This window comes from Schistosoma haematobium, chromosome 3, assembly GCF_000699445.3.
Source record: "Schistosoma haematobium chromosome 3, whole genome shotgun sequence".
Lineage (NCBI taxonomy): Eukaryota > Metazoa > Platyhelminthes > Trematoda > Strigeidida > Schistosomatidae > Schistosoma > Schistosoma haematobium.
Window position 1 is genome coordinate 37,179,838 of NC_067198.1, and position 21,340 is coordinate 37,201,177.

Genomic DNA, 21,340 nt, shown 5'->3' on the forward strand with positions numbered 1-21,340 from the left:
CTCTAGTCTTAAGAGATCCTTGACTGAACCTCCTGATCACTACCCGAATACACTACTTATCCATCCAATTCATTAGATTCTACCTGACACTCCCAAACAAACTTCTTTCATCAAACTAAATTTCGATTACCTTTCTCCCATTAACCATATTGGTAAGAAACTAAACGAACATGAATATGGAACCAATGCTCCCACTTCTTATGACGAAACAGACAATCCACTGGTTTTACATCACGCCCTTCTACTAGACAAACACTCACCGTATCTGACACTTTTGCTAATTAATGCTCGGTCTGTACAAAATAAGATGTCACACCTAAGCACTCTGTTACTTTAAAAAAAACCTTCACTTGCTTTGATAACGCAAAGTTGGTTGTCCTCCGATATTACAGACTCGTACCTCCAAATAGACACATATGAGCTCTTCCGCTGTGGTCGAGTCACCAAGAAGGGTGGTGGTTGTCTTTTATATGTTTTAAAAAAATATGAGGGCGAAATATATAGCGACCATACCCTCAGCAAACTACCAGATTTGATATGTCTTACTGTACACACCCCTTGAATGTAAAATAGTCGGATGTGTATATCGAGCCCCTAATACGCTCAGTTCATTTAACACTATTATAACTGAGTCTTTTGCTAAGGCTACTTCACTTGATTTTGCCTACAAAATTGTTTGTGGTGATTTAAACTTCCCACCATCAACTAGATGACATATTCTGGCCCATTATGCTATAAAAGCATACTTAGGTCCTTAGACATAAACTATTGGCAGCAACATGTACACTTGCCTACACGAAATGACAGCATTTTCGACCTGATATTCTGTCACAATATCACACAAACATCAATTGTGGTTGGCGAAACGATTCACAAAAGCGATCATAAAATAGTCCTCTGCACTCTTCCGATTCTTGCCAAGTGCAACAAATTAAAGACATTAAATACGCGTTTCCAATATAGAGACTATGCAAACGCTGACTAGGAAAACTTTCGATTTCTGATAAAGCATTCTGACTGGAGCAGGTTCTTTACCAGTGATAACTTCTTAGTAACATTAGGAATATTCAGTACTACCACCAAATTTTCACTAGTCACTACCATTCCATCTAAAACTGATTTTAAATCAACTGCTCCCTATATCAACCAAAAGACTAAGTCTAAGCTGCGAAAACTAAAAAGGACGTATTATATATCAAAGGAATTCGGTGCCCTGCACCAGGTATACTCTATACTTGAAGGGGCGCAATGTCAACACAATAAACATAAACAGACAGAAGAACGTACTGCACTCAATGCTGCATTTCGTCTCCTTGCAAATTGCATAATAAAGAACGCAGATCAAACATTCACTCCTTATTGAATCATAGTGTGACATATTATGACCAGACGTCACATGTGAACTGTTAAATGAATGGTTTTCCCACAACGGGAACACATCTCATACCCCAGATATTAACATAAATTGCGTCAGCAAAAATTATGTTAGCACCGTAAACTTTGATATTAGAAGTATACATACCGCCATCAAAACCCTTAAGCTGAATACGAGTTCTAGTGTCTATGACATCCCATCAGTCCTTTTTTAAAATGTCAGGGCCGGACATACAGAGGCTATTACTCAAAATAAACACATTACCTTTAGAGACAGGTACATATCCCGAAACCTGGAAGGTTCGAGAAACCTGGTCGAAAACTACAGACCTATAAATATCACCCCAGTTATATCACGCATGATGGAAAAAGCAATACAAAATCAACTATTTGATCACCTACCTAAGGAAGATCTATTAGACCCGTCACAACACTGCTTCATTAGGACAAGGTCCTAATAGATTGACTTCCTTAACGAGGTTACTCAAAAGGAACTAGTGATTAAACTATATTTCGATATTAAGAAAGCATTTGATAACCTACTAATCAACAGACTTCAGTCAGTTGGAATTACAAACTCCCTATTGCAATGGATCAAGTCTTTTCTCACAGAGAGACCAAATAACCAAGATTAACTCTAAAACATCTACACCACGGCCAATAACCAGTGGTGTTGTGCAGGGTAGTGCCTTGGGTCCATTGTTCTTTACAATCTACATCAACGATATATACAAGTGCTTTAGCACAGGTAAGACCTACCTCTACGTTGATGACTTAAAAGTCATCTATAAAACTGACATTTACGATGTACAAAGTATTATGCGAACAATCCAAAATGAACTCAACATGTTAAACAACTGGTGCAAACGCTGGAGGTTAGAGCTCAACACAGAGATATGCGGCTGGCTGGGTATTGGTGAACCACCTCGTAAAATAGAACTAGCACTTAACAACACACTGCCCAGACTGGCATCAGTAACTGACCCAGGGGTACATTACCCACACGGTCTTCATTTCTCTGAACACATCCCAGTCAACGCACCTAAAATGCGGAAATAAGTTGGCTTCATTCTCCGTATTTTCTATCAAAACGAACCTAAAACCCTTCTTTATAAAGTCTGTGTAAGACCTATCGTTGAATATTGCTCGTTCTTATTTTCCAAACTAGGCCTATCTGATATACTAAGGGTGGAAGGAATATAATGAGATTTCACCCGCAAAATACTTATGACTGACTCAGTCACTGACTACAGTTCCCGATGCCAAATCTTAGGCATAGAACCCCTTTGAAAAAGAAGGCTTAGGTCTAATTTAATTCTCTAATTCAAACTACTCAAAAACCTTATTTATTCAACATGTAATATAGTTCTTGCTAGAGATTCACATGAATACGAACTTCGGAATCAAGTATCCGCTGTAAAAGTTGAGAAATACGGATCAAAAACTCGGGAAACCTTCCTCCTCATCAAGTATGCAATAATATGGAACAGTCTACCATCTGAAATACTCATGGCAGATTAATTACATACGTTTGTAAGACTTATTGATCAAGCCCTCACTTGCACAGATCTAGCACAAACGAACACATCTGAGTCCCACTCAGACATTATAGTATCTCCACATGTATAGACCAAATCACCTTATATTCCTACTTTGTAGTCGTATTAGATAACTCTTCCTCCCTAATTTTTAACTTCAAGTAGACAGGTAACTCACTGAACTTATCGATTCCCGTTCGCCAAAAGACGCTCACTACTACCCCAAAATGTCGAGAGAACCCCACAATCGACTGCCTACTACCAGTGGTGTTGCATCTATGGAGCCTGTTACCCATCAGCTGGTTAATGTGAGTTAATGTGAGTTCCTTCTTATCTATTACTTATCAGTTTTTTACTCTCCAGTACACTAATGTTGACTTGACACTAGTATTATTTCGCCACTCGTTACCGTACCTATGACCCATATTTCTACACTTTACCGCCTACTTTAGTAAACAACTGTCCTAAAATATACCCTTTTTGAAGCCTATACTCTGGCAAACCATAATTTATACTATAATCGACTAAAGCATTACATCAATGCCTTACCCACAGTCGATAACTTGTAACTGCCTGATAAGTTTGTAAAATGGTACTTACAGAAATAGTGTTTTCCGACAGGATGTGAAACACAGCATTGTGTGAAGTATGATATATATCCAGCAAATGAGCTTATATGAGCCTAACATCACAAAAGGAGGGAGGGTGGAGTTACTGACCAGCAGGCATTGATGGTGAGGACGATGACTTCAATCCACCCATGTTTGTGGAGCGGAACATTTCGTTTGTATCAGACTCTTTATGTATGAGGATAAGCCAATCAATCTTTTTCCAATTTCATGCTATTCTACTAAGACAACCTATAACATGCTAACTCGGACTTTTACATTAAGACTGTGTGGCGGGCATCGGACGGAAAGAAAGGAAAAAATCAGACAATAAAAGACATAGTTATTAGTCTTCTTAACACTTTACTCTCTATATGCAATTTCTGTTCTAATAAACAGCCTTCCTTATTCCAACCCTGGCTTCCCTTCCTTCATTTGAACTTACTCCACCTTGGCAAATACCACAATTCATTGTTTTTTATTACTGCATTTTCTCATGTAGAGCCTCTGACCACATTTCACTTTAGCTACAAGAGCCAGTGTGATTTTATTCTAATCATTTAACATACCTCTGTCTGTTCCACTACAAAATGTTAAGTATTGTTTATCTTTCATATCCAAGTGCCTTGTTGCTCCTCGGTTTCCCTCTTTTTTCAGAATCATGCTCTGAGAGCACAGCTATGGAACTTCTGACATCTGGAACAAACTAGACGTACGTATTTTCTCAATGTCATAGTTCACACCAAGCGCTCTACAAGTCTTCTTTGTAACAACTACAATCTTAAAAAGTTACATTGCATAAATGCTTAGCGCGACCGAAATCCTAACACAATTATGCCGAGATTGAATCTGGTGTGTGAAGTGGATGCGACGCCACTTTGAAGAATATTTTAAAGATTGCTCAGTATATCTGAAGGACTGAACTGATATTCACTTTCTTGGAATATATTTATTTAACACGCGTACTGTGAAACAATAAATGTAGTAATTTATAGATCATGCCTGTGAAAATGGCGTGTACTTGCCATTTCAGAAATATATCTCATTTTGAAAGATGCGATATTGAATATAGCCATAAATAATAATGATACTAAATACCTCACACCTTTAGGGGGTAGTGAACATGCAATTTTCGTACTCAAGTTGATTACTATCAAACAGATTTGTTAGCTCGTCCTAAAGTACGAAGGTAGACAAGAAAGCAATCAACTTGACAATTTCTACTTGGAAGTTGACTCCAGCGCACTTATAGTAGAGACAAGAACTCACTTCCGGCAGTCATACAACCAAGTAATTCAAAAATTTATCCCTCGAGCAACACCAAAGAAGAAAAGCACCTGGATATTCGACGTTCACTACGACTAAGGAATATATGTTGGAGCCTCGTCACTAACCTTGGCACACTAAATACGTCACAGCTGAACAGAAGCATCAAAGTGACGTTCGTTCGCAACCACATGATCTATGAAGCGGAAAATATAATTACCTAGAAGATTTACATCCAACATGTGACACTTAGAGAAGATTAAAGATAGTGAACGCACGAAAAATCGTTAAAAATGGCATGTGTAGTGGTCGGTATTCAATATAATCCTTAAATTTCGTGTACCGTTCGTCTTGATAACCGTCACTAGATAACGCCCCAACGGTATATCAATTAGAAGGAGGACACAAAGTGTTGATAACGTTTATTATGGGACCACATATAGATATCCAAGATTACAGGTGCGTTAAGCAAACATGAAAAAGTTGTGCCGAAAAGCAAGCAGGCAAGCGAGCGAGCGAGTGAGTTAACGAATACGAGTACGAGTAAGCGAGCGCAATGAACACGAATAAGATGGACATATATATACATAGTGAAATGAATGAATCATCGAATCAATTGAGCGGCTAATAGTAAGGCAGTAAGTAATGCTCAAGCATACATGTTCATACATTCGCAACAATAATAAAGATACAATAACATAGATAAGTTGTTGTTGTACGGGTGACTCTGTTCGTTAATAAGTTAACAAAATGACTTGGTCGAATTAAATGTGAACAAACTCAATTGCACGTGAGTTGCTATAATAGACCCCCCCCAACAAGCAAAGATGCGAAACTGTCTGTTTGCCAAAAACTGTCAAGTTCAACAGGATGGTAAATATCGAAATTTACGAAATTAAGATGTATGGTAGAACTATCGTGCAAGTTATTACAGATACGTGTAAGTTTGAGTTTGTATATACCCATGAGGCTAAATAAGGAATATCGAAAGAATACTTTAAATATGTCTAATATAATAGCGGATAAGTTAAAATTTTCGATGTGTACATGGAAAACGAAGATGAAAGAAACTTACATCCAAAGAGACGAAAGAAATTATTAATTCAAAATCGTAGCTATGTAACGTTGCCGCCATCTCGCTCTCCGACCATGTCTTGTCATTAATAGATCTTCTTCCTTTGTGTTCGTCGATAATGTTGATGATTGGAACTGACGTTTCGGTGATTCAACGGTTTTCGCAGTATCTCTATGTACTGGCTGATCGTCAGTTTTGATGAAAGCTGGTTTGACTTGGTCGATACTATTTACACCCGTTTTCCAGCTTTGTCTACCGTAATAGTCCTGTCGTTCCTTCTAATCACTTTGAATGGACCATCGTAGGCCGGTTGTAAGGGACGTCGCACATTATCCCTTCTGATAAACACATGGGTACTGTCGCTCAGCTGTTTTGGTATGTACAAGCGGTGTTGATGTTGTCTCGGAAGCGTTATCCTTAAATTACTCATATGTCGCTTTTGACGTTGTACGCAGTCGGCTATATCAATCGGAACGCTTTTACTTGCGGTGAAAAACTCTCCTGGTAGACGTAGAGTGGTCTATGAGAACCATAGGAATCTGGCAGAAACGCCAGAAAAACAAAATGTATTATGACAAATAAATAATTACTGTCTCATTCGGGTCCAAAAGTTCAAAGGAATGCATAACAAATGGATCAATAAGAATAACTTCATAATTTAACCTAAAACAACGAGTTACATCAAACAAGTGTTTACATCGAGGGATTTTCATACACATTCACGCAAAATTGCAAAAAGGACTTTTACTGAACTGCAGCACATATCTGCTTTGATAATTTGATTGAGGGTTCATCATACTATAGTACGTCCTAAACAGTACATGAATAAGTTATGCGTCACTGGATCAATGAAATCACAGAAAATATACCCGTTGTCGTCGAGCAGAAGGGATGGTGAGACTTAATTTATGGACGACCTTTGTGTGACCCCAAAGTGACCTTCAGATTGTCCACCCACCAACTGGGACTAATTGGTGGTTATAAATCAATGTGAGGAGTTAAAATTATGATTTACAGTTGAGGATAGAGTTAGAAATTAGACTCAGGGTCTTCATCATGAACTGACATCAGCTAAAATGCCAAAACGCTAATTAGCCAAAGAGGTGGATGAATGTCGTGCCGAAGTCCAAAACCTATTATCCCGACTCCAATTGGTTCGTACACAAGTTATAGTCTAACGGAAAGGAAAATTCAGTCCATACCACAACTTTTGTCACTATTCACCATAGTACAAACTTTGACCAACGAGACCATTTCTACCTATTCTTTTGAAGACAGGAGGATAGGAAACAATAAACCCTGGCGATAAGCTAGCCCTGTCTCAAAATAGTTAGCTATTATTGAGTATGATGGAGTAATGGAATATATTATGGGAGATAGGTATTGGCGACGTTAGAAAAAGGTTAATTATCCCGTTAAAGTGGTTAAAATAAATACTTACCATGCCAATGGATGGACCAAGAATGGTTAGTTGAACATCATAATCTCAGAGAAGATGTAGTAATTGTGGCTTAGTATATCTCGAAAAGCGGAAAGCGGCCCTTGGGAGTGGTAGAAAGTTGTGAAAGGTTGGAGCGGTGACAATTTGCACGAAAAGTGGATTGTCAAGAAGAAACGTACGTAAGAGACGTCTCCTTGAAGAGTATGAGTAGTTTAGAGTATAAATGTCGGTAGGATGAGCAGCGGTACTTCTGCAAGTCCTATCTACTTCTTTAGCACCGATGATATAGTATGATGAACCCTCAATCAAATTATCAAAGCAGATATGTGCTGCAGTTCAGTAAAAGTCCTTTTTGCAATTTTGCGTGAATGTGTATGAAAATCCCTCGATGTAAACACTTGTTTGATGTAACTCGTTGTTTTAGGTTAAATTATGAAGTTATTCTTATTGATCCATTTGTTATGCATTCCTTTGAACTTTTGGACCCGAATGAGACAGTAATTATTTATTTGTCATAATACATTTTGTTTTTCTGGCGTTTCTGCCAGATTCCTATGGTTCTCATAGACTGTATCAACGTTGTTTTATCTGGCATTTTGGTTGTGACAGATGATACATCGATTCGTTATATATTTTAATTTTCTTGCCTGAACTTAACGGTAGCAAGTTTAGACGTTCATACGATTTCATATCATTTGATGAGACTTAGTAATACGTAAGCTCTAGTAAGAATACTATTTTTGTAATGCTATTGAATACGGAAAAGCCAATGGCGATATCTCTGTGAAGTAATTTTGAGTTATACTGTTTGTATGTTTCTTGTTTTTTCTGTTAGATTGTATCAGATCAGATAGAGTGTGGCAGATTAGATTATTTCTCTCATTGATTAGCCTTACCTTATTATCTGAGCAGTGTCTCTGTGTCTTGTTCGCTAAAGGTTGCCACCTCGACATTCACCTGTGTCGGACATGACTACATCCAGTTGTCCGGAAAATACAAGCAAGAAATGAGTACTGTTCGTGTGCATAGTTGTTCTCATTTGATTTATCGTAAATGATTATTGTTACCGAAATTTTCACTAAATTTTCTTGACTCGAATGTGATAAAAAAGCTATGTAAAACAGTTATTATGTGAAAAGGAAGGTAAAACATCAAAAGTAGCTAGTGGATGCTGAGGAAGTGTAACTAAGATGTGTGAATGTCACGATGATGCAGAGCGTTATGTGAACATACTGAAAATGTGAGAGCCAGTCTATATGGCTAAGCTAAAACATCGTTGGAATCTGTAGAATACATTATGGAGTACAGTACAAAGATATGGAGTAGTTAGTGGTCACGTGACCGAAGATGAGAGCATAGAAGCTGATTCATGTCACTGTTGATACCAATATAGTCGGTCAATTGAGTAAGAAGATAGTAGTTCCAAGGCACAAAGGAGGAACCGTTCTGTGACGCACGCAAAGTTTTTGTGGGCTTTATTTTACTCATTTACTGCTCTACTCCTGGAAGTGTAGGCAAATGTCGAAGCCGAACACGACTAAATTGTATAACAGTATCGCAGCCATGTGAATTGGAAGAATGAAAATTATTTATTTAGATTCATAGACTGTGACGTCTCAGTCCTTTGATGACGTTGTTTATTATTACAGAACTGCTAAATCAGAAGATATGAACTATTTTCTTGTCGTTCGCTAACAAATTTTCACAACCAGTTTAGCCACGTGCCATCTTTATTGAGCTTAGATCTCAGATAGATGTTAGTGCGATTATCTTAGCTGCTGGAATAGTTGATCTAATTTAATATTGTCGATTTGAACTATGTGACTACCTAATCCACAAGATTTTAAGACTTAACAAGTCCAAATTGTTCGTCAACAACTTTTCGGTTCAAATTTTAGCGGCTGACATACTAAAAACATTTCTCTAGAGAAATAGTTCACTTAGATGGTAAACTGACTCTCTAAGAGGACCTACCTAGGACTGAAGATCTTCTTCCTTTAAATACCAAGAAACGCAGTGATATATATCAAGGAACTTTTGTTAACGCCAAACTACTTTGGTATTCCAGTATCACATACGCAATCACTGGGAGGAATCGAAGTATTACTCCATTAGTGATTACACACAATAAAAGATACTAAGCATTAAAATTTATTTTCAGAACATTAGAAAGCCTGACTCCGGAATTATTTGAAGCAACTTCTGGTGCGTAAATAAGATTCCGTCTACTAAAAGACATATTGGATGGGATACGAACGGACCGGTACAAGGATCCACGCGATCTATTTTCGCGGTTAGAGTCGCGAAAGTGAGTAACTCCTTACCAGAAGCAATAGTAAATTCACCCTCTCCTGGGCTTTTAAAACGAATCATGGATGTTTACTTTGTCCTGCAGATACTAGAGATTATTCCTTCATCACTTCCGTTATTAACTAATTAGTTCCCTTCATATTTTCTGGATGAAATATGACAAAAAATCATACTTTCCACAATAAATACCACCCTTTTGCAACTCCAGAACAGATCTGAGTGTATATGCAGTTCGCGAATTCCACCAGACTAATTTGAAGGTGATTCAGGTTTTGAAACATTTTGAAATATTACGTTTCTCTGATGACCTTGGCTGGGTTTAAGGATGGGGTTAGTTACGCCAATTATTATTCGTGTTACATTTATGGATTCATGGAAATTCTGGTCATTCTATTATGAATAATTTACACAAATCTATATTAGTGTTTCATGTAAAACAAATGACTTTAAGTTTGTCGTGAATAGATTCGGGACGATAGGACCTTTTTTACTATAGCTTTATGCTAGTATATATAAGTTGTGGTGGGTTGAAGGTATTTATTCTTCCATATAATTATTAGAGCTTTGTGCATTTCTTTGTTGAGTTGTGAGAAGTGTTAACTCTGACCTGACTAGTGAACTTACCCAATCTCCCAAATTTCCCCAAATTTGGGAGTATTTTGAGGAAACTCTCAAAATCAAATGACTTTCATCAAAATTAAAAGGGAATTTCGGGGAAATATTGGGGTTTTGGTGCCATTTCCCCAAACTTTACTATAGCGGCTTCCCCAAAATTGGGACCTCGGGTACCAGCGAAATATATCAGCCTTTTTATGAGATTTGTCGAAACTACCTGGTTGATGAATATACAAATCAAATAATATATGCTCAGGTAATATACAAAATAAAGATGACGACGTTTTCGAGAATAATAATACTAATAGAACTCATTAACACCATAAACTTGTTAGATATCAAGTACTATTAACTAACAAAGCCTATCTACACCGTATGATGCAAAGTAACCGACACACCAATACGTTATCTTTGTTTTTCCTTTTGTCATCGATAGAAATACACCTCTTAACTAACCGAATTTGTGAACGTTTTGTATTGTCTTTTTTGTAAAGTCCTAATCAAATATGTTCAGTTTTCCTGAAATCCGTGTGTATGTTTATGTACTCCAGGATCAATCCCGAATACTTTAGACAAAATGCTTATATTAGCCCTAAGTACAAAAGTTCATCGGGTGGTCCCCCAGTCTTTTAAACACGTTTGTGTAGCTGTGTCATGTTTTGCCGCCAATTTATAACTAACTAAGAAGTCAATATTGATTTCAGCAGTTGTTTTAGTGATTGTCGCTGATATTATTTTCCCTTGAATCTTTAGTCCGTGAACAGTTGTTTACGATGTATGGAATAGAATTATTCGATTGGACGTGGCTATATCATACTTAAGGATTTCTAGGATAAAGTTGGTCTTCTTATGTCATTTCCAAGAGCTCCCACTTGTCAGATAAATTATGTCTGTTCATTTATTGTACTATAGTTTCAGGCCGACAAACAAAATGTATAGCGGATCGTTTTTCAGGCCTCGATTAATAATAACTATTCGACCATCGTGTTTGCACTGTGAATAAGTCAACGTTATGTGGTGTGCATTTGCCCATTCTTTAATAATCGGTATGGATCATAGTGATTACTAACATCGCCCAGTCATCAGAAAATGTAGATACTGGATCCAGATCTCTCATAAGTTATTTAATATTCCCATTTTGTGTCAAATTATGCTGATGCTGACCGTACACAATAAAATAATGTCATAATATGGTGGAGGTCTTGTACGTATAGAAGCGTTGCTACTGCCTTAAAGAACTTAGCTTGGGGAACTTTGGCTGATACTTATTTTTGGACAGACAGGTTGCCGTCAATCTCAATTCATTATCACCGTCCGACTAAGAATTATTTACCTTTATGGTTGGATTGTTCCTGATCCTAAAGCTTGATTTACTTACCAAAATATGCTACTATATTAAAGACCCTATCAAATTAAGGAAGCTCACATCGATAGTAAGTCTTCTTTCAGGCCTTTGCGAAATTCACATAGTTTTCGCAAAATACGTGAGGATTTTCTGACAAATAGTATTCAAAATCCCGACATCTGAGTTAGTTAAGCACTAAGGGACGGAAATTTGCTGAATAAAACTTTTCTAAAAACCGAACTTGTGGTACGTTTTTGTGTTCGTCTCCTTAGCTCCTCTAGACTAACGAAAGGTCTATGCGTATGTCAGTGAAGGACCTACGTTTCAATTGTAGCCTTGTACGCATATCTCCCGGTTCTTTGGTTTCCTGGGGTTAAGTTTGGTTAGCCTTTCATAATATTCAGGTTAACAAGAGGCCACTGACTTCAGTTTACAGGTTAAAAAGGATGGACGTACCTGTAAATAAAAGGGGGTTTTCTCCACTATATTTATCTTGTCAAAGTATTATGAAAACATTACCTTTTCTAAGGTAATCTATCATTTATGCTGTAGCAAAATCTCTGCGCAGTGCTTATAAAAATAATAATAATTATTATTTATTATTTTTTCATAGTCTCGGTTTTTCACAAGGTGTAAGTTTTTCTATTCTTTTTACATTCAAACCCAGCTCCGTTAGTACCTGATATATTAGAAAGTTGCATCATCCTCTAAAACTAATATATGGCGTGTATACTCTTACTGAATCAGTCTCTGAAAAGCAAGAAGTATTTCTCCGGTTCTTGAAAATGCTTATAGCAATTTCGAACAGAAATAATGAAAGTAGGCATTCTTCTTGAATAGTCACCAATTCTGTTTCACATCATTTTATCAATTTTAATATAACCGAAAGTTTTGGGGCTAGACCTTATCGAGGAAGAGATATTCCCCCTCAATATACATATCAAAAGCTGGTCATAACACTTTAACATCGAGGGGAAGTGATCTCTACTTTATACAAAGAAATGCAGATATTATGAATCCTTGGTCAATACATCTGTGTTTTGAAGCTTGTTGGAGAGCTTTGAGCTGACTCATAAACTGTCCAAGCAAAATACCACCCTGAAAATCGCGGCACTTCGAGCATTTGCTTGTCTGCTGAGGATTTTGTTTGTCAAAAACACAAATCATTACTCCTACGGAAAAGTTTCTGTTATTTCCATAAAATCTGTAGTATTATTTATAAATATCTTAAGTCCGATATGTTTTCTGATTGTGTTTTTTTACTTTACAGTGAACTTCCGATTTTCACTTGTCAAGCCCATGTATTTACAATTAACCCTCAAACAAAGAAGTCATGGATTCCGTCAAGTAGTAAAGCGGTCGATGTTAACTTCTTTTATGACTCCAATAAACACTGTTATCGAATAATTAGTGTTGAAGATTCTTCTGGTTCAAAAAAGGTGATTAGAATTTCATTAAATACGCTATTATCATAATTTAAAATCAATAACATTAACCACAGTAAGTGATAAGATCTTTAGTCGGGTATATCTAAGCGTCATAGATCTTAGGCCATACACTGTTTGAGTGAAGTATGTAGTAAAGACCAATTGTGGCACAACACTGTACAGAATGAATTGGACAGAATGAGTTGTGACTGTAGATCCAATGATTAATAACCGAGTGGAACATGGCGCAAAGTTTGATTGGCATGAATTAAATGATAAGACCAACACACTGATTACTTCACTTCAGATAGTTAGACTAGGGATTTGTCAAGACCAGTTCTAGATTACACTCTAGAATCAACATCTCTCTAGCGAGTCACTCAGAATGACCAATTAAAGTAACTTACCATGTTTATCTGAAATAACTGAAATTACTAATTTGGAAAATTTAAATACTTTCCGAGAAAATAAAACTATGATGGGATATTTTTAGCCCGATTTCATCTTGTTGTGTGATTTTTGTCTAGAATTCGGCTTCTCAAAAAACAGGTAGGTGTAAATACAAGTAAAAAAAGAGGTATATTCGTTTGGTTCACGTTCGATCATCATTCTTTTTAAACTACAAAACGTCATTACACTCACCAATTTAAAATATCGTCAAATTTTGATACTAGTACTACTAAGTAGATGGTAAATAACATTGTTAATCTACGTAAGTTTGTCTAGTGTAAAATTTTAGTCACGGTTAAGTTGTTTTTCTGCTGAAAAAAACCACTCACCTATGAAGATAAAAAAATATGGTGTGAAGTTCGTCGTTTCCATTTACGTATCTAAATAATAACATTACGTATAGTCATCAAAAATATTTTGACTGTCTATATATTTTTTTCTTCTTGAAACATAAACGTTTTCAAGATTTTCTTAGTGTAGTAATAGTTAAAATTTGAACCTGTATATATTTCAAATTAGTTTTTCTAGTACCGTTAATCACTTAAAACATATGTACTACCAAGAAACTTGTGCTATTAGGTACTATCTATGCCAGATAGAGAAAGCTTCAAACAATCACTTTAGAGTAATTTAATCATTAGTATTATTGAGGGTGGGTAAGGTCCTCTACCTCCATAAAGATACTTTCATATAGCAGGATGTTGTCACCCATATCATTAAAGTTCTATTCGTCGTCTCCATATGGAGTCAATGTTTTTTGTTTGAAAACGGAAAATGTTAAACGGTTAAATTTGATCAATAGTCTGTCAAGAAGGAGTTGGGAAACTTTTTTCCAATCAGTGCATAAAAGTTTTAATATCTTAAAGAAATGAATAAAGCACCAAGCTATTCTGATCACCGACAACCGCATAAATACAACTTTTAACAGTCACCTTATGGGTTAAGTGTTTGCTTCATGGGTTTAACCATAGTTTTTTAAAACAACTACCTATTCCGGTCTATACAACTTAGTAGCAGAACAATCGTTGGATAAGCATATATAAATTTTTAACATTTAAATATCCCTAATATAGGTTATTATTAACAGTACATTGACGGAAAAAATGACATTCAAGAAGACTTCACAAAAATTCGGACAATGGGCTGATTCGAAAACTGGTGGAGTCCATGGTTTGGGGTTCAGCTCAGAAGCAGACTTAACCATGGTAAGTTTTAAAAAAGTGTACAGGAGTTTATTTCTCATTATTTCGATACCTTTTGTTCACTTATAAAATATATGGTACCCTTGAACTACAAACTGGCTTATATATTATAAAATCATATCTAAACATTGAACTAAAATCAGTGTATCAATAGGAATTGAATTAATGATCGATAATTGTGAATCACTTCTGTTGACTTTGCATAAGGTACTATCCTTAAAATGTTAGGTTAAATTGTTGATATTTTTTTGTATTCAACTTCTTTTCAGGTCGTACCGTGTATAACGTCAAGTTGATTATCATTATTTTATCTAGAAAAAAATAGTTGTTAATAGTTTGTCAGGAAATATAATAAAAGTCAGACATTTCAAGTGATAGGAAATCTCGGACACTCCTCAGGTGATTGGAAGGTTTAGAACTTAAATAGTTTTAAGAGTTGAATAACCATAAATAGTTTCATGTGTAATGATTGTTGTGTAAATCGTATGAATATTTTGCGGTTAGCTGAATTTAACTGGGTAATGTAGATTAACAATATATGATCTGATAATTACGAATCCGGTACACCAAATGTTGAATTACAGTTCTGTACATTCCCCACTGCAAAATACTACTTGTAATACCACAAAATACACGGTCCCCCCCCCCACTAATTTCATTGACACAGCTTATAAATCACACTAAAATTTGATTTCAAAAACTTCAGTAGTTGCCCCTGTTCTGATTGAGTGGAATAATTGTCAAGTGTCACAATTCATATTTAAGTTAAATTTTTTGGTTTGCGTTATATACATTTTGTTAATTTCATATGAGAGGGATTCTAATATATGATTATTTGTGTAACATTAGCTTCTTACTTTTATAAAACTTATATATTACCACTAAAATGTGCGGTGCAAAGGATTTACTATTTTTAAGACCGGTATTGCCCAATGGTAGTATAGCTGAATATGTTGATTATCCATGGAAAACATCTATCACTACTACATGCCATTAAAGTCTGCATTGTGAATTCCCTCTCATATCTTCATTCTTCTAGTTAGTTTTTTTAACCCGATAATTTTTATAGTGAACCTTCAAAGACTAAGATTCCTAACTGATATGATTTTATTAGGTTCTCGGAAGAAACTCAGACCCCTGCTTTAAGATAACAACTACAGTCCAAACTATTCCAAACAATCATAGATTGCTGAGAGTCGTAATCCTACGAAAAATCAGCGATTGTTTCAAATCTTGGAACTTATCCTATTATTATTATTATTATTATTATTATTATTATTATTATTATTATTATCTCTTCTACTTATAACCTGAAAATTTGTAAGATACGTACTTTAATTTTCAACTAACAAGAAATCGAGGGAGTTTATCTCCGTTTCATGCTAAGTACTGCTCGCATATCGATCCTGTCATTGGATCATTAATGTTCAGTGAGTTCGGTGGTATGTGTAGAATAGAACTTTAGTTCAATGTGATTTCATAATTTTATAGTTTTTTCATTCAACCACAATTTCACAACGCACTGTCGTTACTTAAATTTTAAACATTCTGGTTAAACTATTATTTTTCGTACAACTGTACTTAGTTCATGGATTTCATTGACTGTTTTTCACAAAGATTGTTATGTCCAATAAATGCACATCATTTATCTAGCTTCGCATATACATTGCACACAAATGTAAAAAGTTTAGGCTGGTCATTATATATATAATGCTTACAGAAATAGAGTTCTTCAACAATTAAAAGGATAATGATTTTACTGGATAACTAACTTTTACTTAAAATAAACTCTTGATGTAGTTCGTAGTAGTTAGAACTGTTTAAAATAGTGAAATATAAAATTAATCTAATTATCAAGTCTAAAACAGTGTAAAAAGTTTTAGCATTTAACACTAATCTACTCCCATTGGTTAAGTTTGTTATGCGCTTCATTGCACTAGGAGATGATTCAACATAGCATAATATCACTTAGATTCGGTTACCCATTTGAAGGTAATCGGTAAGGAGTTTCGAACTTATATATAATTAGTGGCAACTGTACTAGTTCAGTGGTAAAGTTGCTTACCATGGCGTATTACGTTATTTGTGGAGTATCAGTATCTTCGATTCTTTTTAATTCCGGATCTATATTGTTGATAGCTCACATCAGTATAAAACCTAGATCCAGAGTTTATACTTGGTTACCACCACAAAATCCATGACATCAAACAAATTCCTCTATAATATCAAGTCACGTAACGTGGTGAGCACACCAAAGACTTTATCGATAGATTCCAGTCACTCTTAAAGACGTTGATTAAAATTTTATTATCCTTATCTATCCAGCTACCTTGTTCTCTCACTTCTACCTAAATCAAGTCACAGAAGAGCATCCTTGATCGAAAAACAGGTAGTAGCTGGCAAGGTCTAAACGCACATGAATCACAGTTAATCGATGTTAGTTCTTCATTTTATCAAACAATTACTTTCTTTTCACCTTTGGTCCACTTTATTTATTTTCGGTATCTTTTATTATTGCCATTGTCTTGTTTAAATATCACGCGAAAAACGGGATACATAAATATTATCTGTCAACTTTGAATTTTGTTCCAGATTTTCTTTCTATAAATGCTTTTCATTTGTAAATGCCTGATTTCATATTATCACTTACATTTTTATTTGGCTTAACCAATACCCCAATGACCAATTAGACCATTTGATTTTTTCCAATTGGCAATAATCCAGGTTGACGCTATCTAAACAAGTTATACAGATTTTCAGACTTTATATAAACAAGGAATCCACATATATGTCCCTGTGCGTATATATATATATATATATATATATATATATATATATATATATATATATATATATATGATCATACCTAAATACCATACTTTTTGGCGTCATCTACACTCGAACGCACTTATATCTTCAAAATCAATACTCATCCTAAGTTGTTCCCTCTCTCTATTCCATCCAGTGTGCAAAATACTATTAAAAATATGAATGATATTTCATTATAAATTATTTACTGAATTTTTCCCACTGTTGTCGGTAGTTTGACATTAGTTTTACGTCGTCTCATAATTTCGTGCTTTTCAAATCAGCCATCATATTTATTTCAAAATGTAGTCACTGGCCTTAGTAATTTGTATTTTTTCCCTGCAGTTCGTTTCTTTCTTTTAGAAAAATATGGCATATATACACAACACACACTGTCATAAGCAGCGTAGCACCTGGTAAGAAGAAAAAAAATATTGATGTAAACCTGTAGCTGTTCAATATGAATGCTCAATCACACCAAACATTACGTAATTCATTAAAACCTCCCTATGACTGCCACATTCTCTATAACTGGGTTGTATTTCTAAACCTTTCATCTGGTCTCGGTTACAGAAACATGTTACTAACATTTACAGGTGATTGGTCACTAAGTAGTAGTGGCCAATGCCCTGAAAACTGATCGGAATCTGTCGATCACGTCCCAATATAACCACTAGTCTAAGTGACTCGGCAGCCCGTGCACCATGTTGGGATGTTTGTTGGTGTGATATAGTCGATAGGAAATACTGTTATTAAGCCATTTGAGCTGCGATTGATCTGCAGAGTTTGCTGTTGACTACCTCCAGCTGCCTATCATGTTAGTGAGTGACGTTCAACAGCAATCAATCAATCATAAGCATATAGATACTGATATAAAACTGAAAGTCTAATTATTGATAATACTAATAATGTTTAAAAAAATGGAGGGTTAATAATGTTTTGAGAAAGACAAGTGCAATAAACAGTGTTGGAATTAAAATTTACAATCCAAGTGATAAATATATTTGCTTCATTCTAACTAATTTTGAAATATTTGATTTAGTGTTCACGCATCATAAATTATGATTATCTTGTGTGACAGCCTCTGTTGATTTCTGATGTCTGATTCATTTACGATATATATTTTCTAAATTATACCAAATACACTAAATAAGGTGAGAAAAATGAAATAAGTAGGATGGTTTAGTGGTAAACGAATTATGGTGTAGGTGTGTAGTCTAACTCATTCGATAGAATACGTTGTTTATAATTTCTAACCTACCATTTGAGCCTCAGATGGCATATGAGCTTAGGCACATGACGTCTGTACTCATCTAGTCTATCAGTATCATCACAACACAATCTAAGTCAGTAGTTTCATGAATTGTTACCAAGTTTCGGTTTGACTGCTATCAACCAGTACTAGAAAGATAAATATGCTAGTCGTTAAAAGGTAAAATTTACACGATAATAATAAAGATAAAATTGTAAATTATTTAGTATTTCTCAGACGAATAACTTTGATAACTAAACTATAGTCGATGTTTCTGTCTAAAGCAATTTAACCAATACCAATTACTATTTCCTCTTTTTATCGAATTGACTAACAATCCATTTTACAGAAAAACATAAATATTTAAACCTCAGTGACTGTTAGGCCTATTGTTTTATGATTTAAACAACGGGCTCATCTTAATTAAATAACCACTAAAAGCCAAGATGCACTGAACAACTCTTTCTTCCTACTACTCATTCATGAAATATCCCCGGGGTCGCAACCATGATCTTCACATCTCATAGTGAGCTCTTAATCTATAGATTAATGAGTCAGGATCCAATCGTTTACACTTCTCACGTCAGTCAACTCACAATGTTGCGTAACCATCTTCCAGTGTCATCGGTAGGTAACTGCCTCATATTGTACATGGCTGTTTTCCTTTAGTCACGGCTTCCTATTAGAACTCCGGGAATTATCCCCTGAAATTAGTCATTAATAAGCAGATGATTTCACTCTTTATTTCCTTTTAAATTTTAACTTGAGACTGCTGTTTTGTAAATATTCATAACTATTCAGAGGATTAAATCCGTCGATCAACAACATAGTTTTTCTCACATCAGTTTCTTTATCTATTTTTCCCTCGATTCACCTACACTTATCAAGTGGTGCGTAACTAATCTTTTCTAATAGTAATTAAACTCAATTTCAAATGAATAAACAAAGTTATTTAATTCTTAATTTTTCTACAACTCATTTACCAAGTACAGATTTATATGTTTGAGCTTCAGGTCATATTTTCCATGTATAGCATACCGATACTACCAAGTTGTTCAAATCAGAGTAGATGAAATAATGTTGTTTGAGTTTCTTCCTTCATTTTGTACTTTGTTCTTTACCTTAACTTTTGTTTGCTTAGTTAAACCCGTTTTAATAACAAGTTTAGATTAAAACTAACTAATTTAACTATTTGATATAGGATATTTCTTTAAAACACAGATATCTTGTGGTGGGTATTGCTTCATTTATATATGTTCAAACTTCAGTGTGTATTCCTAAACGCAAGCCGATGTGAATGAATACCCAATTGGTGATATATGGTGATATAATTCTGGTTAGCGCTTTTTAGCAAGATTGCTTTTTATGAGCTGGGGTTACTGACCCCATGCCCAACCCTTCTTTACCCGGGCTTGGGACCGGCAGTAACTCTAGAAGAGCTACAGGTGGAGTTAAATAGTGATAGAACGTTAACTGATTGAATAATATGTATGTATATAAACTGGACGTTGTTATTTTATATCATGATTTAAGGATTGATATAAAGTTGTTTTTTCTTAATTATTATTAGTATTAGTATTAGTAGCTGATAAGTCAATATAATCTTCAGACACTATTAAATCGCTTACTTTTTCATATTTTAAAAAATTATCGTTAGTGTTAAGAGATGACGTTTTTGACTTCTGCTAATATTAACTTTTCTGGTGTATTTAAGACTTGTTTACTAAACACCTAATCATCATTGAGTCCGAAATCTTAAAAATTTTCAACTCTAGTTAGTGTCTAAAATATTACATAACCAATCCCTAACATTATCGACAAGTACATTTTATGAAGTAATAACTAGTAACCCTCAAGTTGAATGCATTTAAATTTCAACTAATCTGTTCACAAGTTCATATTCCACTTTATTAAATTCAGTTTAGTCAACTGTTTATATTATTGAAATAGGATTTGATGATTTGATGAAGTAATGTTCAATTGTTAAAATGTAGGCAAAGAATAAACAAAGAATATTGATCAACAAATGATGATATGCTATAATACGATATATGATGAGTAGTGAGTTGTTCATGAAACTGATTTATTCAATTAATCTCTTAGATAAACTAATATTATGAGACAAGATAGTTGCTCAGTAGAAACAGGTTCTTTTAATCTAATAAAATGATTAAATGTTATAGATGATCAAATGGGTTAGGCTTTCTCATTATATCGGCTTAGTAACACTAGCCCTCATTCACAAACATTTTAGTTTAAAGTCCAGTAAGTAAACTTGCACTTGGTTTGAATAAATCGTGTTTTAAAGAAAAAAAATCCTGGAATTGTTTATTTTTCTTACTGGAAATCTATTCTATCCTATTTCTTTTAAACATTTTAATCAAGGAACTTTAATGTATATAGTTCATATCATAGTAAATGAGTAAGGTAGTTTCAACTGCTGATTACTTTTTATCAGTGTTTTACAAACCATCCATTTCAACAGTAGGATTATGTTTTGTTGGTTGAATTTTTTTTAGATCATTTTATCAATCAAAAATACGGACTGGATCACATTTCTAGTGGAATATATATATATATATATATATATATATATATATATATACTCATATATTATCTGTAAAACTGC

At 34.8% G+C, this 21,340-nt stretch overlaps 1 protein-coding gene across 1 annotated transcript in view; it reads left to right on the forward strand.

The window, feature by feature from the left end:
• The first annotated feature begins 9,871 nt into the window (after positions 1-9,871).
• The window catches only part of HOMER3 (Homer protein 3), a 33,093-nt gene continuing 21,624 nt past the window's right edge, over positions 9,872-21,340 (forward strand). Inside the window, exons 1-3 of the mRNA XM_051213791.1 lie at positions 9,872-9,942; positions 12,843-13,011; positions 14,523-14,654. Coding sequence (XP_051069793.1) covers positions 9,938-9,942; positions 12,843-13,011; positions 14,523-14,654 — 306 coding nt within the window. The 5' untranslated portion in view covers positions 9,872-9,937. The remainder of the gene's footprint in view (positions 9,943-12,842; positions 13,012-14,522; positions 14,655-21,340) is intronic.